The sequence below is a fragment of the Scyliorhinus torazame genome, chromosome 13 (assembly GCF_047496885.1).
Source record: "Scyliorhinus torazame isolate Kashiwa2021f chromosome 13, sScyTor2.1, whole genome shotgun sequence".
In the NCBI taxonomy this organism is placed as follows: Eukaryota; Metazoa; Chordata; class Chondrichthyes; order Carcharhiniformes; family Scyliorhinidae; genus Scyliorhinus; species Scyliorhinus torazame.
The window spans coordinates 52,208,835-52,235,701 of NC_092719.1; the positions used below are offsets into that span (position 1 = coordinate 52,208,835).

The 26,867-nt window shown below is 46.8% G+C and overlaps 1 protein-coding gene across 4 annotated transcripts in view; it reads right to left on the reverse strand.

Moving 5' to 3' along the window:
- LOC140388010 (GRAM domain-containing protein 4-like) overlaps window positions 1–26,867 on the reverse strand; it is a 286,335-nt gene that overhangs the window by 246,487 nt on the left and 12,981 nt on the right. Inside the window, exon 1 of one of the 4 annotated variants that reach the window (XM_072471471.1) lies at window positions 2,923–3,031. The exons of the other annotated variants lie outside the window; for them this stretch is intronic. Within the exon in view, the coding sequence (XP_072327572.1) occupies window positions 2,923–2,939 (17 nt within the window). The 5' untranslated portion in view covers window positions 2,940–3,031. Of the gene's footprint in view, window positions 1–2,922; window positions 3,032–26,867 lie in introns of those variants that run through there. 4 annotated transcript variants of the gene reach the window in all.

The following is a 26,867-nucleotide window of genomic DNA, read 5'->3' on the forward strand; positions in this document are numbered from 1 at the left end:
TACTTTGTAATGAATGTTAATGTTAAAATCTGTGTGTAATTGTTAAGCTAAGGGAGTAAAGGAGTATTGTATAATAATCCAATTTTTCATGTTTAATAAATGTTTTTTTCTTGGTGTTAAAACTCATTAACGGTCCTGTGACTCTGTTCCTCCATGTCTTGTATACAAAAAAAGTAAACGCTAGAGTTTCTTGAGCCAGGGTTCCATCCTGGGATCTTCTCGTCCAGTTATGACATCAACTGGGGCCGTAACAGAGTAAATGTTTAAATATCCAATAAAACAGCTAGCAGCTTGAGCACCATTATTCAATTTTGGGTTATTCTCCACTAGGTGAGGGTGGCATGGTGACATAGTGGTTAGCACCTCTACCTCGCGGCACCGAGGACCTGGGTTCAATCCCGGTCCTGGGTCACTGTTTGTGTGGAGTTTGCACATTATCCCTTTGTCTGCGTGGTTCTCACCCCCACAACTCAAATGTGCAGAGTAGGTGAATTGGCCATGCTAAATTGCCCTTGTTTGAAAATAAAAAATTTGGGTACTGTTATTGACAATATGGAAAGATGTGTCATTCGAAACATGGAAGTCTGGCAATATCTGGTCTGAGAGAAACATGAGAGAATACAGGGCAAGATCCCACAAAGGGTTAACAGCAGCTGCCATAAGAGGATTGTAAAATGCAGATAACCTTGGTCAAGCAGGCTTAGCAAACAAGACAAACAGGATTTTGAATGAAGCCAAAAACAATGGCTCACACCTTCATTGAAAGTAACTATCTTAGTTAGCAGCTGAAAGGATGAGGTTCAGTTGAATTTGGTGATAATGCTAGGTGTGAAATTTTGCTAATATCAGGTAAATTACAGAAAACTGGAGACTATCAGTCTACGAGAAACATAATTCAAAGCCAAAATCAAAGTCAAAATTATGAGCTGAGGACACAATTGGAAAATAAAACTACAGAAATGGTAGAAACCAAATCAAAAGTAACACCTCTTGAAGTCAAAGCATTTTGAACATCACAAAGGAAACAATGTAATCAGATCAATGAGATGAAGTCATGTCAAAATGAATACTTAGTTGGATTAGAAAGTTTAGATCAAAGATACTTTTTACAATCAAAGTGAAAAATGTTACTTTACAATAAAGTCATAAAAACTAGATAACTGTTAGAAAAATATATATACCCGAAGAAAGGGGATAGCAGCCAGAACCAGAACTCAGAGGGAGAGAGAGAGAGAGAAGCAGAGAAGGAAGAAGCAGTTCAGAGTCAGATTACAGTCAGCTCGGCCATGGGAAAGAGACAGTGCAAAGCAGCCGAGCTAAAACAGCTAATTCATCTAAGGAAGACTAGAATTTAAAGAGTAGGCAGAGTCAGCTCAGAGTCAGTTCAGAGGCAGCCAGCAGAATCAGCTCTCATAGCTACCGGTATGTGGGAAAGATAGGACACAGCAACTGAGCTAACCAGCGAATACATCTAAAGAAGGCCAGACTTTAAAGAAGATTGTTTGTCAAGTTGGGCCTGAAGGTCCCTTCAACCAACCAGAAGGATCCCGAAGCAAGATCTTTTTACCTTTCTGTAAATAAAGTATTTGCAGCTTTTAAAAGAAAAAATATAATAATAACATAACTTAATTTAACCTGAAATAGTGGTTATTCCAAAGTCTACTTTACTTACTTAACAGGATCGATGCTACTAAGTGGTAAGTAGATGAAATCTTCGGTGAAGGTATGGGTTATACCGGGGGATAACTTGAAAACATAGTTTGACCTGAATAGCACCCACTGAGCTTGCATCGGAGTCGGAGAGTGAAAATCCCTGGTCACCATTTAGAATGTCGGCCCTTTTTGGTATAGGAGGACTTCTAAGAATAGTAGTGAATTTTCAAAAACAGTACTCAAAATTTATTTTTAAATTTTTTTTTTAAATTCTCCACTCGGTGATATGCAAATAGTTTGACCTTTGTAACCTACCTAACTCCCCCAAAAATGGTCATTTTTAAAAGCATAAAATTAATTCTGATTAGTTTCACATACATATAATGACTCGATTTGTGATCTTGAACATGTTATTGGAAACTTGCTAAGATATCAAAGTGATGGAGATGCTCTTAACATTAAAAAAAAATGAAGTCAACTATGAAAGTTGAGCATAGAAGTCAAACAAACAAGAGGAAGAGGTTTAGAAAAGTTCCAAGAACGTTGCAATAATCACCAACAAAAAAAAGACAACATGAATTCAGAAGATGATGGCTCACCTTCTTGACTTTTGAAAATGATTATGCTGGGGTATACCTTGAATTCCATAGTTCTGCACGAAAGACTACAATTTTATGTGAAAACGGTTGAGATTCATGGATAAGGTATTACTTCAAGGGGAGGAAACAGCAGGTAGTGAGGAGTTCTGTCTGCATGCGAGACAAGAAAATTGTGGTGTTCTGGGAAGTATTGTTGGGCTTAAATGTTAAATGCAAACTGGCCAAATTTAGTGAAAATAACAGACTGGTCAGTTGAATCTGATGAAATAACTCAGACCTACAAAATGCATATGTTGAAAGATTAAATTTAACGGTGAATTAAAACACTCCACATAAAGAGAATAAATGAGCCCAAATACTCCACAATGATGCCGAGGTCAGTAACGATGAAGATGAAAAAAATGCTGGAATTCCAGATCTTCCAACATGGAACAGGGTCAGCTTTCCTGTCTTCCCGGTTCCTGGGACACCAGGCAGTCAGAATGCACCCAAAGGCCAGCAGTAACTTGAACCTGTCTGTATACCTGGGTTTAGCTCATTAACCTATCCCGATGTGTCCCTGGTGCATGCCAGCCCTATATAACGTCATTGCTCTTTGCAGCACAAGGAGCAGGATTGAGATTTTCTGGTTGCTCTCCAAAATTCTGTCCTTAAAAAAAAAGAGACTTACCTTGAATCCTCTGTCATTTACGTATGTCCTGCTCTGATGCTTTGATAATGAGGCTTACTTCTGTGCACCTGGCAAAATGGAAATCCATTTGTAGAATTCCTTGTGATGAGGTGTAATTTGAATTCCACAAAACATTTGCAGTAAGTGTCAGTGTATAAGATTTTTTTTTTAAAGCCCCCAGGGAGCTTGGAATTTGCAGTTTCTGTTGGACTTGAAGAATTAAGTCAACCTAACATTTTCTGCATTGAATTTCCTTGTATTCCAGATACACAGTTAGCTACTGAAAATACACTGGAACACAACTAGCCTTTCTGCTGCCTTAGCTCAGTAATGTCTTATCTTATAGGGACAGCATTGATTACTAGTGCTTTAACAGAACCAGTGGGTGAACAGAGGAAAGAGAAAATGAGCTTATCCAGTGCAGAGGATTTACAGGCAAATATTAACTAAGTGACATTGGCAGAGTAGAGTATGCATTAGCTTAATCTCAGAAGAGATATGCTAACTGACATTCATCATTTGTTAAATACTGACCTGGAACCACCTCTATTAATCATCATCCCTTTTCTATAGCTGTAAAAATAACTGCAGCTATGAATTTCCACAGTGCTGGCACCAAGGCACATTTACACCAACACATTGTAGCAGTGCTTTTACACGCTTGTAGAGCTTTCATGGGTTCTGCACGTGGTTAGAATTTCCATGATAGGACACATGCAATTTATTTTTTGTAGGGGTCTTGGGAAAGACAGTGTGGCAAGAAACAGCAGTGGTGAGCAGAACTGTGTCGTAAGTTTAATTACAGTGATTGTTCGAGCTCAGCAAAAATTTTTTTTTTTTAAACAAACCATTTTATTGAGGTATATTTTGGCACTGTAAACAGTTACAGATTACAGAAATATGCAAACATCAACGGAAAGCCAACACCAAACCATAATGCACATACCCGCTCCTTTCCCATTGACACTACCCGCCTATTTATCCCTCCTACTCTACTCTAATCTCCCCCCCCCCCTTGCTAACGTTCACTCTCCCGCGAAGAAGTCGATGAATGGTTGCCACCTTCTGGCGAACCCCAATACAGATCCCCTCAAGGCGAACTTGATTTTTTTCCATACCCAGAAAACTTGACATGTCCGAAAGCCATAGTTCGGTCTTTGGGGGTTTTGAGTCCCTCCATGCCAGCAGTATTCGCCGCCGGGCTATCAGGGAAGCAAAGGCCAGAACATCGGCCTCTTTCTCCCCCTGGACTCCCGGGTCTTCCGAAACCCCGAAAATTGCCACCTCTGGACTCATCACCACCCATGTTTTCAGCACCCAGGACATGACCCCCGCAAATCCCTCCCAGTACCCCCTAAGCTTAGGGCATGCCCAAAACATGTGAACGTGGTTCGCTGGTCCTCCCACGCATCTAGCGCACTCGTCCTCTACCCCAAAGAATTTGCTCATCCAAGCCACCATCATGTGGCCCGGTGAACGACCTTAAACTGAATCAGGCTGAGCCTGGCACATGTTGCGGTTGAGTTTACCGTACTCAGGGCTTGTGCATCCTCCATCTCCCCGCTGAGCTCCTCCTCCCATTTGAGTTTCAGTTCCTCCGTCTGGGACTCTTCCCCCTTCATGAGCACCGTGTAAATATCCGAGACTCTACCCTCTCCTCTAGAGACTATTCTGTCCTGGATCCCTACTGGCGGGAGGCGTGGGAAGGATGGGACCTGTCTGCATACAATGTCCCGCACCTGTAAGTACCTAAAATCATTTCCCCTTTCCAGCCCTAGCTCAGCAAAATTTACAGAAATTATACTTCAAGTAACATAGAAAATAGGAGCAGGGTAGGATATTCGGCTCATTGAACCTGCTCCGCCACCAAACTCTCTTATTTGACATCTTTGACGCTCTTCCTTTGACGCCTTTAGTGTCTAAAAATCTATCTAATTCCTGTAGCTGCAGATATTTTCACACCTTTAGAAAAAAGACTGATGATTAATAGAGGTGATTCTAGGTCAGTAAGAATAGGCAAGTCATAGGTTTCCCCTTAGTTTAGCACAGCCACACAGTTGGAGGGAACTTTGTTTATATGTCCTCAAGGGATGATAACATTAAGCTGCACAAAATGGTAGAGGGAATTATTAGGGTGGATAGAGAGAAACCTTTTACTCTAGTGTAGGAATTCAGACCCAGATGGCATAATCAAAATCAAGAAACATTTTATCACGTATGGGGTAGAGGAAATCTGGAACTCTTTCCTCAAAAGGGCTATGGATATTAGGTTAATTGACATTTTCAATACTGAGATTGATTGTTTACAACTGTAATAAGCAGTTATGTTCAAAGATATTAAGGAATGTGGAACAAGAGCAGTTAAATGGGAATAGGCTAAAGAACAACTGTTATCTAACTGAATGACAAAAAGGTTTGAAGGGATTACTGCTGTTTGTGACAGTCTGATATCACATCTGGCTTTCTATAGTTATGTGGCTATGCCATAGGCTGTTTCTCTGGAGGCAGGCATCGTAAGTTCAAGAAAGACATGATGATAAAGCACTGAAGAAGCACAGTTGTTCTTAAACTTGAAACATGGGTGTCAGGAAATGGAGATTAATCAGATTTTTGAATCCTGGAAATGTAGCAGAGAAGACACCGCTCATAAAGGTACACACAAATGTTTCAATCTGCAAAAAACTACTGAAATGCAAACACAAATTGGAGCCTGTAAATTATGTTGCATGATGCACCAGTGTCTATCTGACACTTCAATTAACCCCCACCATCTCGCCTGGGCTTAAGCAATCCTACCAATTGTCCTGGCTTGAGACAATTCACAGCTCTTTAACCTGTGATTATCCCTCTCTCCAGTCGCACCATCTGGACCTGTAAAGACTTAATTACCTGTAAAGACTCATATTCACAGTATCATCTTGCATCATTGGCTTTGTCTTTATATGCTGTGTTTGTGTAACCTACCTCTTCACTCAACTGATGAAGAAGCTGAGCTCTGAAAGCCAGTGATTCCAAATAAATTTGTTGGATTTTAACCTGAGTAAGACGTCTTACTGTGACACTTCTTGTTTGTTTGATATTATTCTTCTGCGGTCCTCATTGTTAACAGTCACAAATAATGTATCGCTTTTGAATTTACTGAACTAAACCTATTGTATAGTGTTTAGTTCTTCATCAGACTCGCCTGGTGGAATTTCTCCAGCGACCATCTGTATAGGCTTGTTTTGTTAGCAAAGCACTTCCTTCACCGCAATCGGCCAGTCAGGAAGAAGGGATCTCACCAGCTGCACCGAATACAGAACTTCCATCAATCCCAGGGGTCCACATGTCCCCAACAACCACAATGGAACAACAATAGTTACCATGACAAGTGCCACAGGTACAACATACTCCGGACAAGGAAAGATGAACAGTCAATGAGCATGTGTATCATTAAGAGATCTGCACTACTTAAAGGCAACATATGCATTGCAGGAGTAGAGGCTGATTAGTAGAACAAACAGTTGTTAAAGCATGAAAACAGTGGATGTATTGGGGTAACTTGAGTAACACACAGTCACACATGATCATGCATACAAAGGTGGCTTCTGTTCACTTGGAAAAGGAGGATGTTTGAACCTTTTGTTTGATATCAAAAGGGGGGTGTTTGAACTTTAATTAGTCTAATGTCACGTCCAGCTTTCTGTAATCATGTGACTGCCATGAAGCTGTCTCTCTGAAGCAGATAGCTTAGGGCAGTTCAATAAAGACTGACAATGATAAAGCACTGAAGAAGCACAGCCATCCTTTAACTTGAAACAACTTATGTTCCTGTGTTCCTTCCTGTGTATACTGTATGCTATGCAATCCAACAATCTAGAGAAACACCTTACGTTTAATGTTTATGAGTGAGAAATCAGTCCATATGTGTAAGTCACATTGTAGTGAATAGTTACATTTCCACCCATCCCAAAAGGTGTATGTGGTTTAAAAAACTGAAGGAGATTTTGCTGAAGCCAACAGAAATATTTTTCAAGGAGTTACTGTTCATTAGGTGGAACAATTTCCTTCATAAAACTACCGTTGTAGCTTCTGCATTCAAACGATAATCCAAAAGGTGACTTTGCACAGTCTGTCTGAAGAATATTCACCTTAAGCTGATATATGTTCTTAAATTTTAAATATAGTTCATCTAAAATAGATGAACATAGGCTCAGTTAAATGAAACACAAATAAACTTGAGTGAACGTTTCTTGTTGAATACAAAATTTACTGTGATAAATCCTGCTTGATGAATATAGTATTTCTACCTAGTGAGATCCATGTATTTGTACTCAGTATTTTCACGGCTTGTCTTTGTGTCATTTGTATTTGAATAGTCATGGATCAACTGAGGAACAGATGTAACCAATCCCATAGGAAAAGACTGTGAACTGGGACTGATAGTTGACACAGTACTTACCATCACCTCAGTGACACTATAATAATTAATGCTTTTTTTAAATTCGAAGTTGTATAATGGCAATTAATTACCTTGGCATTATTAAAAAGAGAAACTAAAGAATGACTGACAGGCTTTTCCCAACTGCTGTACTGCCCTTTGCATATGGTTCTACACCCAGTAAGAAGGCCTTATTCTCTTGTGAAGCAATTTTTCAGAGAAGTATGCCCATCTCTTCAGCATTACAATTTTCTTTTAATGACATATTTTAACATAATATCCACATCACTTTGTTATAACCCCCACGACACGACCCAATTGATCTCCCTGTGCGATCGTGTAGTATGAGCTCCCCGCTGAGGGGCGGAGACCAACAGCAGGCTCGTTAATTCCCCAAGTTTTTTTTTCTATTTTTTTAATTTAGAGTACCCAATTCATTTTTTTCCAATTAATGGACAATTTAGCGTGGCCAATTCACCTACTCTGCACATCTTTGGGTTGTGGGGGCGAAACCCATGCAAACACGGGGAGAATGTGCAAACTCCACACGGACAGTGATCCAGAATCGAACCTGGGACCTCGGCGCCGTGAGGCAGCAGCACTAGCCACTGCGCCACCGTGCTGCCCCTTTAATTCCCCAAGTTATAAGTCTCACAACACCAGGTTAAAGTGCAACAGGTTTATATGAAATCACATCATTAGGGTTAGTTTTTTTTTGGTGCGGGCAGATGAGGTAACTCCTCTTGTTTTCTGACCTGGGGTTAAACAGTGCCAGCGCCTGCCACATTTATTGGCTCACGTTCAACATTCTTGTCCGCCTAGAATTTTATGCCATCTTGTCTCCTTGAGAAAACCTTTTATGTCTTTTGGAAAATTGAATTAATTTTAAAGTTAAAAAGAGTTAAAAATTAAGAGCAATGATTAAAAGTTAGAGTTGTATTGAGGATAAATTAGGATTAGGGTCAGGTTGAGGACAGGATTAGGAACAGAGTCGGGGTTTGAATTTGTGTTAGGGTTAGAAATAGGGTCAGGATTAGGATTAGTAGAAAGGTAGGGACTAGGGTAAAGGTTAGGGTGATGAGGGTTGACAGGTGAGGGTGAAGGTTAGGATCAGGGTGAGGGTTAGGGTTAAGATGAGGTTTAAGATTTGGATGAGGGTATGTCATTTTAGGTTTAGGTCTTCTAGAGTTGTATAGGGTGTTTAATGGATAAAGTGTTATATGAGTGGATGAGGTAAGGTGAGAATAGGGTCAGGGTTGAAAGCGGTTAGGGTTAGGATCAGGGAGGGGGTGTGAGGGTTAGGAGGAGGGTTAAGAAGGGGGTGAGGGTTAGTGTCAGGATTAGAATTAGGGTTGTGAAGGTTGAGGTAACGGAAGGAGCCGGCATCTCAGGGTGGTTCCAGTTGGGACTTGGACTGTGGCTTAGTTGCTGTATCTCCTAGCTGTGAGTAGGAAATAAACTACTTTTGACTCACCTTTTTTGCCCTCCACATTGAGTACAATATACTTAATAAAGGTAGGTGCCTCAAAAAAATGAGTAAAGGAAGCAAAATGAGATAGCCTCCTCAGTTGATGAGTCGGCGTATCTGAGACCAAATGAAGCACCTTCCCTCCCGCCCTGGCTGAGATCAGCTGAATCAACCTGACACCTTTCTGCTTTGTATTGTTCAGTAACACAGCAGCCACATCACCCACTAACAATCGCGGAGCCGCAGCATTACTTTTAAAAATAAAGTTACTTTTAGCATGGTTTCAAATTAAAATAAATAACCATAGTTATTTACTTTTAAAAATAAAGTTACTTTTAACATGGTTCAAATTAAAATAAATGACAACAGTTATCAAAGTGCCCTGACAGCATCTGTAGCCAAACTACTCTTTTTCTCTGCTCCTTTCCTGCCCATCACCTTTTTCTTTTGCTGTCCGGTAAGATTTTTTTTAACGCTGCGAGAAAGCAGGGCCATTAATCTATTAAAACACCAGTCCTGATATTTTTGCTTCCTGCAGGAAATTATTTGACCTTCATTTAAAACGGCATACTTGAAATCAGGAACTGTAGAACCAGCCCATGGTCGTTGATGTTGGTGTGGTTGCAAATCTCTGAGAGAAACCCTTGAGCAAGCATTGGCCTAGGATTCTGACCCTTGACAAAAAGTTACAAAATAAGATATACATATATGTATCAATGTAAATGAAAAAAATACTCTGCAGCAAATATTGAATGAGAAAAAGGTTCATAATTGTGTTACTTATATCTCACAAAGGAAACATCCCCTATAATGTCTAATGCGTCAGTTTCTGAGAATTAGAAAACAAAAAGTAGCAGCGTGTAATGACGTCTGACTTGAATAGAGTGGTGCCTTAACAACAGCTCCCTCTAGCACCCGACAGCAGGACTGATAAATACCTTGTTGAAATGCAAACAGATGCACACGGACTTTCTCACCCGAGGGCAGAAAGTTTTCTGTTGTCAAAGTGAATGTTTTGCTTAGGTTTGTCATCATGCACAACAATGGCCACAGGCCTTTTACTCTGATTAAGGTGTTCAAAAGCCTAATTGTACCATGCTTACAAAATCTTCAGGGTCATCCATCTGATTGGGAACAACTTGTAAATCTGATAATCCCACACAGACTGGAAACCCTCTCTTAGGTCAACTAAACTCTTAGAGCATATTGTTAATCCAGTCACCATACATACTAAACCAACATCCAGAAAAGGTTGTAATCTAACACCCACTTACTTAAACCAATATGCCAACAAGAGTGCAGCTATTTCTAATGATAGGCAGATGCTGAGTGTGGTAGTGCTATTAGCATAGATCATTACAGCTATTAAACCCTATTCCTACCTCATGTTGGTTCCATTAATCGATTGAACAGATTATGATCTATGCTATATCAGTTGTAACAAAATGAAAAGCACACTGAAATATATTAAAGCCACATTCCAATATACAACATAAACTATAAACCGTTTAAAGGTTCACCACACCAGATTATTGCAGATTAACCATGGTATTCAAGGTGGAGTGCAGGCCCTACACATTTTATGAAATACTGTTATGGACTGGGGAGAAAGGGTAGTACGTTCTCCCGTTTTCCAACTCGACTATCCGTTTTACCCCTTGAACATAGAAAATACAGCACAGAACAGACCCTTCGGCCCACGATGTTGTGCCAAACTTTTGTCCTAGATAAATGACAAATCAATCTACACCCCAGCATTCTACCGTAATCCATTAAGGTGATTGGTCAGTGTGACATTCACAATAAGTCTCAATTTTAATGCCAAAGTGCTGTATATCTGACAATCGGGAGCTGAAAATGCCATCACGTGTCCTAATCAGGGGTTTCGATCCAATATACACACACTGAAAAAGTTTCAACACTTCTCAGCTATACTGCTAGCTTGTGCGCAGCATCAAAGTTTATCAGTCAACTCAGGGACTAGAATCTGATATCGGTATCCTTTATTATAACCTACAGCAAACCTGGTAGAGCAGAAATAGCCCTGAAGAAACAGTTCCCAGAGATTCCAGTATAATTTTAGAACACATTCTGAAAGTGCTGTGACTCAAGAACAGACAAAGGGCAGCACAGTGGCGCAGTGGTTAGCCTGGTGCCTCATGGTGCTGAGGTCCTAGGTTCGATCCCGCCTCCGGGTCACTGTCCGTTTAGAGTTTGCATATTCTCCCCGTTTCTGCGTGGCTTTCACCCCCACAACGCAAAGATGTGCAGGCTAGGTGGATTGGCCACGCTAAATTGGCCCTTAATTGGAAAAAATTGAATTGGGCACTCTAAATTTATTTTTTAAAAACAGACAAAATGCAGGTTTTCTTATGAGTTCAAAAAAAAGTCTGTGAGGTCTAGCCAATGGTTATTCCTCTCTCTGGTACCGCAATACCTGGTATTACCACATTCACCCCCTGTTAAAAAAAAGAGCCAGCGGGGTGATGGCCAGTATTGCTGTCGCCTTTTTCTGGTAGGACCAGGTATTGCAGGTACCATGCTATCGGGGGTTGCGGAGAAAGTTCTTCCGTTGTTAATTCTTCTTCATGGTGCTGCAATCAGACGATCGGGCGGCCTGGTCGTCCTACTGGAGCGTCTAAGTTTCGGCGGCGATCCTGGTGAGGGCCCCGGCAGTAGTGACTCCGGGAACGCGGTGTCTTCCTCCCAGGCAGTTTCGTCACCCCTAGTCGGCGCTGTAAGGTCGAAGGATGGGCAGAAGGAAGGGGTGCCTGAAGGGGGCGTCGGTGCCTGCTCGGCTCCGGGTCGGGGTTCTGGCGGCAGTACTGACCCTCCGGTCAGGTATGGGGGGGGGGGGGGTGGCAGTGGCTCGGGCGCGTGTGGTGCTCCGGCGGGCGCAGTCCCGGAGGGAGACCGTATCTTGGCGTCCGTCGGGGAATGCTATGTAGGCGTACTGGGGATTGGCATGCAACAGGTGGACCCTTTCGACCGGCAGGTCCGACTTGTGCGCCCTCGCATGTTTCCGCAGCAGAACAGTTCCAGGTGTTGCTAGCCAGGTTGGGAGCGAGGTCCCCAAGGAGGACTTCATGCGGAAAACCAGGAGACGTTCATGAGGTGTCTGGTTCATGGTAGTACATAGCAGTGACCGAATGGAGTGCAGGGCCACTGGGAGGACTTCTTGCCAGCGGGAGACTGGGAGATTCCTGGACCGAAGGGCCAGCAGGACGGTCTTCCAGACCGTTCCGTTGTCCCTTTCTACCTGCCCGTTTCCCCGGGGGTTGTAGCTGGTCGTCCTGCTCGAGGCGATGCCTTTGCTAAGCAGGAACTGGCGCAGCTCGTCGCTCATAAAGGAGGACCCCCTATCACTGTGGATGTATGCGGGGAAACCGAACAGTGTAAAAATTGTTTGGAGCGCCTTGATGACGATGGTTGTGGTCATATCCGGGCAGGGGATGGCGAATGGGAACCGGGAGTACTCATCAGTCATGTTAAGGAAGTACGTGTTGCGGTCGGTGGAGGGGAGGGGGCCTTTGAAGTACATGCTGAGGTGTTCAAAGGGACGGGAAGCCTTGATCAGATGCGCCCTCTCTGGTCGGTAGAAGTGCGGTTTGCACTCCGCGCAGATTTGGCAGTCCCTGGTGACAGTCCTGACCTCCTCGATGGAGTAAGGAAGGTTCCGGGACTTAACGAGATGGAAGAACCAGGTGACTCCCGGGTGGCAGAGGTCCTCGTGGAGGGCCCGGAGGCGGTCTACTTGCGCGGTGGCACAAGTGCCGCGGGATAGGGCAGCAGGAGGCTTGTTCAGCTTCCCGGGACGATACAAGATCTCGTAATTGAAGGTGGAGCGTTTGATCCTCCACCGCAAGATCTTGTCGTTCTTGAAATTGCCCCGCTGTGCATTATAGAACATGAAGGCCACCAACTGTTGGTCCGTGAGGAGAGTGAATCTCCTGCCGGCCAGGTAATGCCTCTAGTGCTGCACAGCTTCCACTATGGCCTGGGCCTCCTTTTCGACCGAGGAGTGGCGAATTTCGGAAGCATGAAGAGTGCGGGAGAAGAAAGCCACGTGCCTGCCTGCTTGGTTGAGGGTGGCGGCCAGAGCTACATCAGACGCGTCGCTCTCGACCTGGAAGGGGAGGGACTCGTCGATGGCGCGCATCGCGGTATTTGCGATGTCCGCTTTGATGTGGCAGAAGGCATGGCGGGCCTCCGTCGACAGGGGGAAGGTTGTGGACTGGATCAGGGATCGAGCCTTGTCGGCGTAATTAGGGACCCATTGTGCATAGTAGCTAAAGAAGCCGAGGCAGCGCTTTAGGGCCTTGGAGCAGTGAGGGAGTGGGAACTCCATAAGGGGGCGCATGCGTTCGGGGTCGGGGCCAATGACTCCATTTCGCACTACGTAGCCTAGGATGGCTAGACGGTCGGTGCTAAAGACGCACGTCTCCTTATTGTAGGTCAGATTCAGGAGGTGCGCGGTTTGGAGAAATTTACGGAGGTTGGTGTCGTGGTCCTGCTGGTCATGGCCGCAGATGGTGTCGTTGTCAAGATACGGGAACGTTGCGTGTAAGCCGTACCGGTCAACCATTCGGTCCATCTCACGCTGGAAGACCGAGACCCCGTTTGTGACACCGAAGAGAACCCTTAAAAAGTGGTAGAGCCGCCCATCTGCTTCGAAGGCAGTGTACTGGCGGTCGCTATTACGGAGGGGTAGCTGGTGGTAGGCAGACTTGAGATCCACCGTGGAGAAGACTTTGTATTGCGCGATCCTGTTCACCAGGTCGGCTATACGGGTGAGGGGGTACGCGTCCAGTTGCGTAAACCGGTTGATGGTCTGGCTATAGTCTATGACCATCCTATGCTTCTCCCCGGTCTTTACCACCACTACTGAGCCCTCCAGGGGCTGTTGCTCGCTTCGATGACCCCTTCCTTCATCAGCCTTTGGACCTCGGACCTGATGAAGGTCCGGTCCTGGGCGCTGTACCGTCTGCTCCTGGTGGCGACGGGTTTGCAATCCGGGGTGAGGTTCGCAAACAGGGAAGGTGGGTTGACCTTAAGGGTCGCGAGGCCGCAAACAGTAAGGGGGGGTATAGGGCCGCCGAATTTAAAAGTAAGGCTTTGTAAGTGGCACTGGAAGTCCAGTCCCAGAAGGGTGGCTGCGCAGAGGTGCGGCAGCACGTATAGGCGGAAATTGCGGAATTCCCTGCCTTGGACGGTGAGGTTCGCGAGGCAGAACCCTTTTATCTGCACCTCGTGTGACCCGGAGGTCAGGGAGATCCTTTGTTGGGTGGGGTAGGTGACCAGGGAACAGCGCCTTACTGTGTCGGGGTGGACGAAACTCTCCGTGCTCCCGGAGTCGATGAGGCATGACATCACGTGGCCGTTGATGCCGATCGTTGTGGTGGCCTTTGCTAGCGTTCGGTGCCGACTCTGGTCCAGGGTGACGGAGGCCAGCTGCAGCAAGGAGTGAAGATCGGGCAGCGCATCGTCAGCCGTGTTGGGGGCTTGAGGCCCCATCCAAGATGATGCCGTCCATGGCTCGCACATGGAGCCCAGGGACTCCGAGGATGGCGGCGGGGAGAAACAAAATGGCGGTGCACTCTGCTCCCACGAGGCGGAGGCCAGCTGCAACAACGGGTTTTAGTTGGGCAGCGCGTAGCCATCCGGGCTGGGGGCTTGAGGCCCCATCCAAGGTGGCGCCGGCCATGGATCGCACGTGGAGTCTGGGGACTCGGAAGATGGCGGCGGGGAGGAGCAAACTGGCGGCGCACATTGCTCCAGCGTGGCGGAGGCCAGCTGCAACACAGGGTTTTGGTTGGGCGGCGCGTAGCCAGCCGCGCTGGGGGCTTGAGGCCCCATCCAAGATGGCGCCGGCCATGGATCGCACGTGGACCCGCCAGAAAGACTGCACCCGTGGGTCGGCCGTGGCCCTAGGGCAGGGGGGTGGAGGTGAGCGCTGGAGCGGGGAGTGCTGCGGCGTTTTGGGCGGTGAGCGCTGGCCGGTCGGGGCCCGGAGCGGGGTGTGCTGCGTTGTTCCGGGTGCGCAGAAGACCGCGGCCACGGCGTGGGGCGGGGAGAGGTGGACGGTCGGGGCCTGGAGCTGCGGCGTTTTGGGCGGGGAGGAGTAAACTAGCGGCGCATGCTGCTCCAGTGTGACGGAGGCCAGCTGCAGCGAGGGGTTTTGGCCCGGCAGCGCGTAGCCAGCCGCGCTGGGGGCTTGAGGCCCCGTCCAGGGTGGCGCCGGCCAGGGGTCGCCCGTGGGGTTCAGGGACGGAGACCCCGACGATTGGGTCGGCGAGGGACCAAATGGCTGCGCATACTCCTCCGGCGTGGTTGCCGTGGAGAAGAAAGGCTGTGGCAGCGACGCTGCCTGGCGGGGCAAAAACTGCGGTGCGCGTTGGGCCGGCGGGGCTGGGAAAAGGGAGTGCGGTGGGCCTGGAACGGTCGGGGCGTGGAGGAACGGCTGTGGTTGCGCGGCAGGCGGCTGGAGGAATGGCTGAGGGTAGTCGCTGGACACCGCGTTCACCGCGCGGGCGAGGCAGACCGCGGCATAGTGGCCTTTCTTGCCGCACCCTTTGCAGGTGACGGTGCGGGCCGGGCAGCGCGCACGCGGGTGATGCGCCTGGCCGCAGAAGAAGCAGTGTTGGCCGGCGGCGGTAGCGGGGCGCCTTGCCGCGCAGGCCTGCGAAGTTAGCGGGTAAGTCTGGGGGTTAGGTGGGTAAGTCGGGGGGGCTGCCGCGGCGGGGTACCACGCAGCCCAGGGGGGCGGGATGCGCACGGGGGCATACGCCAGGGCGTTTCTGTACGCCACGTCAATAGACCCTGCCATGGCCCGGGCCTCAGCGAGGCCCAGCGTCTCCATTTCGAGCAGCCTTCGACGAATATCGGGGGATATCATACCTGCCACGAAGGAGTCTCGAATTAAAAGTTCGGAGTGCTCGTTCGCCGTCACTGCTGGGCAGCCGCAGTTTTGGCCCAGCACGATCAGCGCCCTGTAGAAATCTTCTAGCATCTCATCTGGGCTCTGCCGTCTCGTTGCCAGCAGGTGACGGGTGTAGACCTGATTAAGTGGACGAATGTAGTGTCCTTCCAGCAGTTCCATGGCTTTATCATAGTTCGCTGCCCCTTTGATCAGGGGGTAGATCGCCAGGCCGACCCGCGAGCGTAGGAGGTGCATTATCTGCCTTTCCGTGGGGGTGTCGGCAGCCGTCTCGAGGTAGCTCTGGAAGCATGCCAGCCAATGCTTAAAAATCGCGGCGGAGTTTTCTGCGTGCGGGCTGAGCTGAAGGCACGCTGGCTTGATGCGGAGATCGATCCTTCAAAAGTACTTATATGATTAATTTGATGCACAATCAATACGCTTGAGTCCACGTGGAGTCATATCGATTCAGCTTTAATCAGATAGAACTGTACCCAGCAGCGATGTTACAGAAGTGAAGGCTGCTGGGTACGGCACAGGTTCTTATACCCCGCCTCTCAGGGCGGGGCTATGTACATTGCCCAATGGTAGACCCCGCGGTCTAGCCAATGGTTATTCTTCTCTCTGGTACCGCAATACCTGGTATTACCACACTGATGTGGAGTTCACAGTGGCTTACTGCTTGCTGTACATGTTTCTGGCTTCACACCAGGCGAGCTATATTCAAAGCTTGTAGCAAAGGTCTGGTTTGGTTCTTCAAATCATTTGGAAAAGGATATCCCAATTCTCTGCCTACTAGTGGATTTCATTCAGGGTTCTTCCTTTGCTGGTCTGGATTTATTCCCTGGCTCTCCTTGTCTGACAGACATAAGCTTCTTGCAAAACATGCGTTCGTTATCACAACCTGTTTTTAGTCCGGTGACCATAGTATCTGTTTTCCATTGTCCACACAATGGGTCTCTGATGATTTGTTTAAAACATTTCCAATTAAGGGGCAATTTAGCGTGGCCAATCCACCTACCCTGCAAATCTTTGGATTGTGGGGGTGAGAGCCATGCAGACACGGGAAGAATGTGCAAACTCCACACAGAAAGTGACCCGTGGCCGGGATCGAACACGGGTCCTCAGTGAAGTGAGGCAGCAGTGCCAACCACCGCGTCACTGTGCTGCCCCTAGTCAATAATATGTAAGCAAATATACCAGTTGATCTAGCCACAGCAAAACCCCCACATACAGCAAACAAGATCACCTAATCATAGCATTGTTACAGCAGGGAAGGAGGCCATTTGACCCATCGTGTCTGCACAGGCTCCCTGGATGAGCAATTCACTCAAGTGGCATTCCTCCAATTTCTTCCCGTAACCCTGCACATTCTTCCTTTTAATTAACAATCTCATTCCCTTTTGAATGCTTTGATTGAACCTGTCTTTGCCACACTCTCAGACAGTGCATTCCAGACCTTGACCACTTGCTGTGTTTAAAAGTGCTTCTTCATGTTGCGTTTGCTTCTTGTGCCAAATATTTTAAATCTGTGCCCTCTCGTTCTTCATCTTTTCATGAATAAGAACAGTTTCTTCCTTTCTACTCTGTCCGGACTCATGATTTTGAATACCTCTACAAATCTCCTTTCAGCCTCCTCTTCTCCAAGGAAGGTAGTCCCAACTTTTCCAACCTATCTTCACAACTAAAGTTCCTCATCTTTGGAAACATTCTTGTGAATCTTTCCTGCACTCTCTCAATGCCTTAACATCCTTCCTAAAGTGAAGTGCCCATTATGAATTGCAATACTCCAACTGAGGTTGAATTGCTGTCTTATACTAGTTCAACATAACCTCTTTGCTCTTTTACTCTGTGCGCCTACTAATAAAGTATGTTTTATTAACTGCTTCCTCAACTCATCCTCCCACCTTCAATGATTTATGCATATATGCAGAAAAGATCTCTGCTCTTGTGCCCTCTTTAGAATTGTATCTTTTATTTCATTTTGTCTCTCCATGTTCTTCGCATCAAAATGAATCACTTCACATTTCTCCACATTGAACTTCATCTGCCACTTGCTGCCCATTCCATCAACTTCTCTATATCCTTTTGAAGTTCTACACTATTCTCCTCACAGTTGACAAAGCTTCCAAATTTTATATCTTCTGCAAATTTTGAAATTGTGCTCTGTACACCAAGGTCTCGGTCATTAATATATAATAGCCTCAACACTGACCCCTGGAGGAACTCCACTACAAAACCTCCTCCAGCCTGAAAAACCTCCATTAACACTATTTTGTTTATTGCCAGTCAGCCAATTCCATATCCATGTTGGAACAGGGGCCGGTTTAGCATAGGGCTAAATCGCTGGCTTTGAAAGCAGACCAAGGCAGGCCAACAGCATGGTTCAATTCCCGTACAAGCCTCCCCGAACAGGCGCCGGAATATGACGACTAGGGGCTTTTCATTTGAAACCGACAAGAAGCAATTTTCATTTCATTCCTGTTGTCCCTTTTTATTCCATGAGCTATAACTTTGCTCACTGGTCTGTTGTGTGGTACTGTATCAAATGCCTTTTGAAAGTCCATGTATACCACATTAACAGCAGTGCCCTCAACAACCTTCTCTGTTATCTCTTCAAAAAAACTCCAGGCAGCACGGCGGCGCAGTGGTTAGCACTGCGGCCTCATAGTGCCGAAGTCCCAGGTTCGATCCTGGCTTTGGGTCACTGTCTGTGTGGAGTTAGCACATTCTCCCCGTGTTTGCGTGGGTTTTGCCCACTCAACCCAAAGATGTGCAGTGTAGGTGGATTGGCCACGCTAAATTGCCCCTTAATTTGAAAAGTACTCTAAATTTATTTTTTTTAAACTCCAGAAAGTAAAACACAATTTTTCCTCAACAAATCCATGCTACCTTTCCTTAATTAACCCAAATTTGCTCATGTGATTATTAATTTTGTCCTGAATTCTTGTTTCTGGAAGTTTCCCCACAACCAACGTTAAACTGACTGGCCTGAAGTTACTAGTCTTTATTTTTACATATTTTTTTGAAGAAGGTATAACATTTTGCAAATTATAGCCAGGGCGTCTGCAATTTCCACTCTCATTTCCCTCAGTATATTTGGATACATCTCATTTAGTCATGGTATTTAATAAGATAAATGGACAGTTAATCTGTTTTAGCTGCCGTGAGTGGAGGAGACAATATGCAGTCTCTTGTTATGATCCTGAACCAGGCACCTGGGTTTTTTGTATATTCCAGTTAGGGTGTGCTATCTTTTTGTTTAAAGTAGACCAAGTTTGAGATCCCAAGCACTTGCTAAAGGAATAAAGCCGCAAGATTCCACGGCTTTTGGCCAAACAAAATGAACGTTACTATTCAAATTTGGAAAACTGAAACAATTTACAATATCTATCTGTTACGATCCCAATTGGTGTTATAACTGGATTGGAAGATCCCTGAATGGAACCTTGGCTCAAAAGACCATAACTTTTACTTTTTTAATAGAATGTGGAGGAACAGAGTCACGGGATTGCTAATTAGTTTTAACCGCACAATAAAACATTGATTAAACATTTATAAATTGGATTTATATTACTTTACTCCCCCATTAGCTTAGCAATTACACATAGGCTTTAACATTAACATGGATTACAAACTACATCTTAAGCAACAATGGTCTCATTAACACAAAGTCCCTTTAAGCACACAAGATGACTGTGGTCAAATACACGCACTCCACTCTCAACCCAAGTTAGTGTCTGTGGATGTTTCATCAGATAACCCAGATGATTGTCACATGAAGGTTCCCGATCTCTACACCAAAAAACATGGTTTAAATTCTTCTGTCACAATAATGCTTTCCCTTAGTGGTTTGCATTCTGATATCCAGTCCAGATTTTCCAAATGACACTTCTAAGCAAAGTTTCGGCTCCACTTTTTAAACAGTGAACCTGTTCTCTTAACTCCAGACATTCTTTCTGTCCCAATTCCCTGGTTATTTGGACTGTAACTTGTTCCTTAGAAAGCCTGCATTTTTGCAACTCCCTTGTCCTGTTGAGGTTCTCCTGGCAGAGTTGTGAGATGTTAACGTCCAGTGTTGTATTCCCAACTGCAATATATCCAGCCAAAACTTTAAAGCATTTCTACCCGTAAGAGGGCTTCCAGTTGCTAAGCAATGGCCACATACTTATGCTTTTTTATTAATTCTTAACACCTTCTCTAAGTGCAATAGAATCACAGTTGAAATTGAAACCAAGGGCAGCATGGTGGTGCAGTGGTTAGCACTGCTGCCTTACAGCACTGAGGTCCCAGGTTTGATCTCGGCCCTGGGTCACTATCCATATGGAGTTTGCATTCTCCCCATGACTGCATGAACATAGAACATAGAACATAGAAAATACAGCACAGAACAGGCCCTTCGGCCCACGATGTTGTGCCGAACCTTTGTCCTAGATTAATCATAGATTATCATTGAATCTACAGTGCAGAAGGAGGCCATTCGGCCCCCTGAGTCTGCACCAGCTCTTGGAAAGAGCACCCTACCCAAACTCAACACCTCCACCCAACACCAAGGGCAATTTGGACATTAAGGGCAATTTATCATTGGCCAATTCACCTAACCCGCACATCTTTGGACTGTGGGAGGAAACCGGAGCACCCGGAGGAAACCCACGCAGACACGGGGAGGACGTGCAGACTCCACACAGACAATGACCCAAGCCGAAATCGAACCTGGGACCATGGATCTGTGAAGCAATTGTGCTATCCACAATGCTACCGTGCTGCCCTTAAGAACAAATAAATCTACACTATATAATTTTCCCGTAATCCATGTACCTATCCAACAGCTGCTTGAAGGTCACTAATGTTTCTGACTCAACTACTTCCACAGGCAGTGCATTCCATGCCCCCACTACTCTCTGGGTAAAGAACCTACCTCTGATATCCCTCCTGTATCTTCCACCTTTCACCTTAAATTTATGTCCCCTTGTAATGGTGTGTTCCACCTGGGGAAAAAGTCTCTGACTGTCTACTCTATCTATTCCCCTGATCATCTTATAAACCTCTATCAAGTCGCCCCTCATCCTTCTCCGCTCTAATGAGAAAAGGCCTAGCACCCTCAACCTTTCCTCGTAAGACCTACTCTCCATTCCAGGCAACATCCTGGTAAATCTTCTTTGCACCTTTTCCAGAGCTTCCACATCCTTCCTAAAATGAGGCGACCAGAACTGTACACAGTACTCCAAATGTGGCCTTACCAAAGTTTTGTACAGCTGCATCATCACCTCACGGCTCTTAAATTCAATCCCTCTGTTAATGAACGCGAGCACACCATAGGCCTTCTTCACAGCTCTATCCACTTGAGTGGCAACTTTCAAAGATGTATGAACATAGACCCCAAGGTCTCTCTGCTCCTCCACAATGCCAAGAACTCTACCGTTAACCCTGTATTCCGCATTCATATTTGTCCTTCCAAAATGGACAACCTCACACTTTTCAGGGTTAAACTCCATCTGCCACTTCTCAGCCCAGCTCTGCATCCTATCTATGTCTCTTTGCAGCCGACAACAGCCCTCCTTACTATCCACAACTCCACCAATCTTCGTATCGTCTGCAAATTTACTGACCCACCCTTCAACTCCCTCATCCAAGTCATTAATGAAAATCACAAACAGCAGAGGACCCAGAACTGATCCCTGCGGTACGCCACTGGTAACTGGGATCCAGGCTGAATATTTGCCATCCACCACCACTCTCTGACTTCTATCGGTTAGCCAGTTCGTTATCCAACTGGCCAAATTTCCCACTATCCCATGCCTCCTTACTTTGTGCAGAAGCCTACCATGGGGAACTTTATCAAATGCCTTACTAAAATCCATGTACACTACATCCACTGCTTTACCTTCATCCACATGCTTGGTCACCTCCTCAAAGAATTCAATAAGATTTGTAAGGCAAGACCTACCCCTCACAAATCCGTGCTGACTATCCCTAATCAAGCAGTGTCTTTCCAGATGCTCAGAAATCCTATCCTTCAGTACCCTTTCCATTACTTTGCCTACCACCGAAGTAAGACTAACTGGCCTGTAATTCCCAGGGTTATCCCTAGTTCCTTTTTTGAACAGGGGCACGACATTCGCCACTCTCCAATCCCCTGGTACCACCCCTGTTGACAGTGAGGACGAAAAGATAATTGCCAACGGCTCTGCAATTTCATCTCTTGCTTCCCATAGAATCCTTGGATATAACCCGTCAGGCCCGGGGGACTTGTCTATCCTCAAGTTTTTCAAAATGCCCAACACATCTTCCTTCCTAACAAGTATTTCCTCGAGCTTACCAATCTGTTTCACACTGTCCTCTCCAACAATATCGCCCCTCTCATTTGTAAATACAGAAGAAAAGTACTCGTTCAAGACCTCTCCTATCTCTTCAGACTCAATACACAATCTCCCGCTACTGTCCTTGATCGGACCTACCCTCGCTCTAGTCATTCTCATATTTCTCACATATGTGTAAAAGGCCTTGGGGTTTTCTTTGATCCTACCCGCCAAAGATTGTTCATGCCCTCTCTTAGCTCTCCTAATCCCTTTCTTCAGTTCCCTCCTGGCTATCTTGTATCCCTCCAATGCCCTGTCTGAACCTTGTTTCCTCAGCCTTACATAAGTCACCTTTTTCCTCTTAACAAGACATTCAACCTCTCTTGTCAACCATGGTTCCCTCACTCGACCATCTCTTCCCTGCCTGACAGGGACATACATATCAAGGACACGTAGCACCTGTTCCTTGAACAAGTTCCACATTTCACTTGTGTCCTTCCCTGCCAGCCTATGTTCCCAACTTATGCACTTCAATTCTTGTCTGACAACATCGTATTTACCCTTCCCCCAATTGTAAACCTTGCCCTGTTGCACGTACCTATCCCTCTCCATTACTAAAGTGAAAGTCACAGAATTGTGGTCACTATCTCCAAAATGCTCCCCCACTAACAAATCTATCACTTGCCCTGGTTCATTACCCAGTACTAAATCCAATATTGCCCCTCCTCTGGTTGGACAATCTACATACTGTGTTAGAAAAGCTTCCTGGACACACTGCACAAACACCACCCCATCCAAACTATTTGATCGCATGGATCTCACCTCCACAACCCAAAAAATGTACAGGGTAGGTGGATTGGCCATGCTAAATTGCCTAATTGGAAAAAAATAATTGGATATTCTAAATGTATTTGAAAAAAAGAAATTGAAACCAATCACCACACATACAAACACCTTTCCATCATGAATCTAAGAACAATATAACACAGGAACAGGTCCTTCGGCTCTCCAAGCCTTTACCGGTCATGATGGCAACCTTGGCCAAATCCCTCAGCACTTCCTTGTGCCATATCCCTCTATGCCCATCCTATACATGTATTTGCCGAGAAAATATGGGATTTGCCCTTCCAGGCAAAGAAACAAAAAAACTAAACATACTTATTTCTAATGTTAAAACTTAAAACTACCTTTGCTTTCCCAACATACCTTATACTCTAGCATTTAGAATCAACATGAGTTACATGTGAACTAACAGACAAACTGTGGTCTAACACCTTAGATAGCAAAAAAAACCAAGACAGATCCCCGGATTTCTCAGCATCCTATGCAGACGTCCGTATCAACTGTGAGTTCACAGAATAATACAATGCAGTAGAGGCCCTTTCACCCATCAAGTCTGCCGACACATTAAAATTTTGTCTCCCGTATGAAGAATTGCAAGTCTTCAATCTTCCCTTTAGAAGATCTAGCTGCAGAAAATCCTCCAAAGGTTGCTCCAACTCAGACTACCTCAATGATGGCTCAACTCCCAGGATTTCAGTCTCGTCTCTTGAGATTACCTTTTGCTGACTCTGAGCTCTCCAGAGTTTCTCCTGTATGTCAAATGCATCAATTTTATGACCTGACACTTCTTTCTTTGCTCCTCTCCCCAGTGGTCACCTTCCAGTCGCCTGCCAGGGCCTCCTTCCCCAGTCCTTTCTCACTGGGACCTCTTCCTGACCCCTGTCTCTGGACTCCTCTCTTTATGGAGGTCCGGGTCCCATGAAAGGGTATTTATGCCCCCCCCCTCCCACACACACACACACAGGCACCCTGGATACTTGACCCAGCCCAAAGATCTCAAATGTTGAACTGCACCTGTGCAGCCCACTCCCAATTCGCGGAGTGTAGAAACTTCTGGGGTATGTCAGGACTGTGGTTTCCCCCACCTCCGTTCATAAATCAAGTAAGTTCCTATTTCTATTTTTTAAATATATTTATTAAAGTTTTTTAACAAAACAATTTTTCCCCCTTACAAACAATAAACCCCCCCCCATCCCCCATAACAAAATAACACAAAATCGCCCTGAGCAAGATATATACATGGTAAGATGATATATTTACATAGCTTTATACACTGGTTCTCGCCCATTTGTGCCAGTTTCCCCCACCCTCCATGTTATCCCCTGCTCATCCGTCCCCTCAAGCAATCTCTCTTTCCCCCCTCCCCTCCCCCCCCCCCCCCCTCTCAAGGATTGCTGCTGCTGCTGACCGACCTTCCTCTAACGCTCCGCGAGGTAGTCTAGGAACGGTTCCACCACCTGTAGAATCCCTTCGCAGACCCGCTTAAGGCAAACTTAATCCTCTCCAACTTTATGAACCCAGCCATGTCGTTTGTCCAGGCCGCCACGCTAGGGGGCTTCGCCTCCGTCCACAATAGCAAGATCCTTCATCGGGCAACCAGGGACGCAAAGGCCAGAATGCCGGCCTCTTTCACCTCCTGCACTCCCGGCTCGTCCACTACTCCAAATATTGCTAGCCCCCAGCTTGGCTTGACCCGGACTTTCACCACCTGAGATATTGCTCCCGCCATTCCTCTCCAGAACCCCTCCAGTGCCGGACATGTCCAGAACATGTGGACATGGTTCGCCGGGCTCTCTGAGCATCTTCCGCATCTGTCCTCTACCCCAAAGAACCTACTCAACCTCGCCCCCGTCAAGTGCGCTCTGTGAACCACCTTAAATTGTATCAGGCTGAGCCTGGCACATGAGGAGGAGGAATTAACCCTACCCAGGGCGTCAGCCCACAAACTTTCCTCGATCTCCTCCCCCAGCTCCTCCTCCCATTTACCCTTCAACTCTTCTGCTAGCACTTCCCCCTCTTCTTTCATCTCTTGGTGTATTGTCGAAACCTTGCCCTCCCCGACCCATACACCCGAGATCACCCTGTCTTGAATTTATTGTGTCGGGAGCAGCGGGAATTCCCTGACCTGTCGCCTCACAAAAGCCCTCACCTGCATATATCTGAATGCATTTCCCGGGGGTAGCTCAAACTTCTCCTCCAGTGCCCCTAGGCTTGCAAATGTCCCGTCGATGAACAGGTCCCCCATTCTTCTAATCCCCACCCGGTGCCAGCCCTGGAACCCCCCGTCCATCTTCCCCGAGACAAACCGGTGGTTACCCCTGATCGGGGACCACACTGAGGCTCCCACTGCACCCCTATGCCGTCTCCACTGGCCCCAGATCCTTAACGTTGCCGCCACCACCGGGCTTGTGGTGTACTTTGATGGCAAGAGCAGCAGCGGTGCCGTCACCAGCGCCCCAAAGTTCGTTCCTTTGCAGGATGCCATCTCCATCCTCTTCCATGCCGCCCCTCTCCCTCCATAACCCACTTACGGATCATCGCCACGTTTGCTGCCCAGTAGTAGCTCCCTAGGTTTGGCAGCGCCAACCCTCCTTGGTCCCTACTGCGTTCCAGGAACCCTCTCCTTACCCTCGGGGTCTTGTTCGCCCACACAAACCCCATAATACTCCTACCTACTCTCTTGAAAAAGCCCTTGGTAATCACGATGGGGAGGCACTGGAACACAAACAAAAACCTCGGAAGGACCACCATTTTGACCGACTGCACTCTACCCGCCAACGAGAGCGGCAACATGTCCCATCTTTTGAAGTCCACCTCCATTTGGTCCACCAACCTCGTCAGATTCAATTTGTGTAGGGCCCCCCAGCTCCTGGCTATCTGGATCCCTAGATACCGAAGACTCCCCTCCGCCCTCCTCAGCGGTAGGTCCCCTATCCCTTTTTCTTGGTCCCCTGCCTGTAGTACAAAAAGCTTGCTCTTCCCTACATTGAGCTTATAGCCCGAGAACCCCCCAAACTCCCTCAAAGTCTGCATGACCTCCACCATCCCCTCCATTGGGTCCGCCACGTACAGCAGCAGGTCGTCCGCGTATAGCGACACCCGATGCTCTTCTCCCCCGCGGACCACCCCCCTCCATTTATTAGACTCCCTCAGTGATATGGCCAAGGGTTCGATCGCCAATGCAAACAACAGGGGGGACAGGGGGCACCCCTGCCTCGTTCCTCGGTACAGCCGTAAGTACTCCGACCTCCGCCGGTTCGTCACCACACTTGCCACCGGGGCGCTGTATAGGAGCTTAACCCAGCTAATAAACCCTCCCCCGAACCCAAACCTACGCAACACCTCCCAGAGGTACTCCCACTCTACTCGGTCAAAGGCCTTTTCCGCGTCCATGGCTGCCACTACCTCCATCTCTCCCTCCTCCGATGGCATCATTATCACGTTTAAGAGCCGCCGCACATTCGTATTTAATTGCCTGCCCTTTACAAATCCCATCTGGTCCTCATGTATCACCCCCGGGACACAGTCCTCAATCCTCATGGCCAGCACTTTTGCCAATAGCTTAGCGTCCACATTAAGGAGCAAAATTGGCCTGTACGATCCACATTGCAGTGGGTCCTTGTCTCGCTTCAGAATCAAGGAAACTGTCGCCTCCGACATTGTCGGGGGCAGGGTCCCCTCCTCTCTTGCTTCGTTAAAGGTCCTCACTGGTAGCGGGGCCAACAGGTCCGCATACTTTCTATAGAACTCCACCGGGAACCCGTCTGGCCCCGGGGCCTTCCCCGCCTGCATGCTCCCCAAACCCTTACTCAGCTCCTCCAACCCGATTGGTGCCCCCAAACCAGCCACCACTTGCTCCTCCACCCTTGGGAACCGCAGTTGGTCCAGGAATCTTCTCATCCCCTCTTCCCCCCCTGGGGCTGGGATCTGTACAGCTCTTCATAGAAGGCCTTGAATACCTTGTTTATTTCCGTTGCACTCTGGGCCATGGCTCCCCCA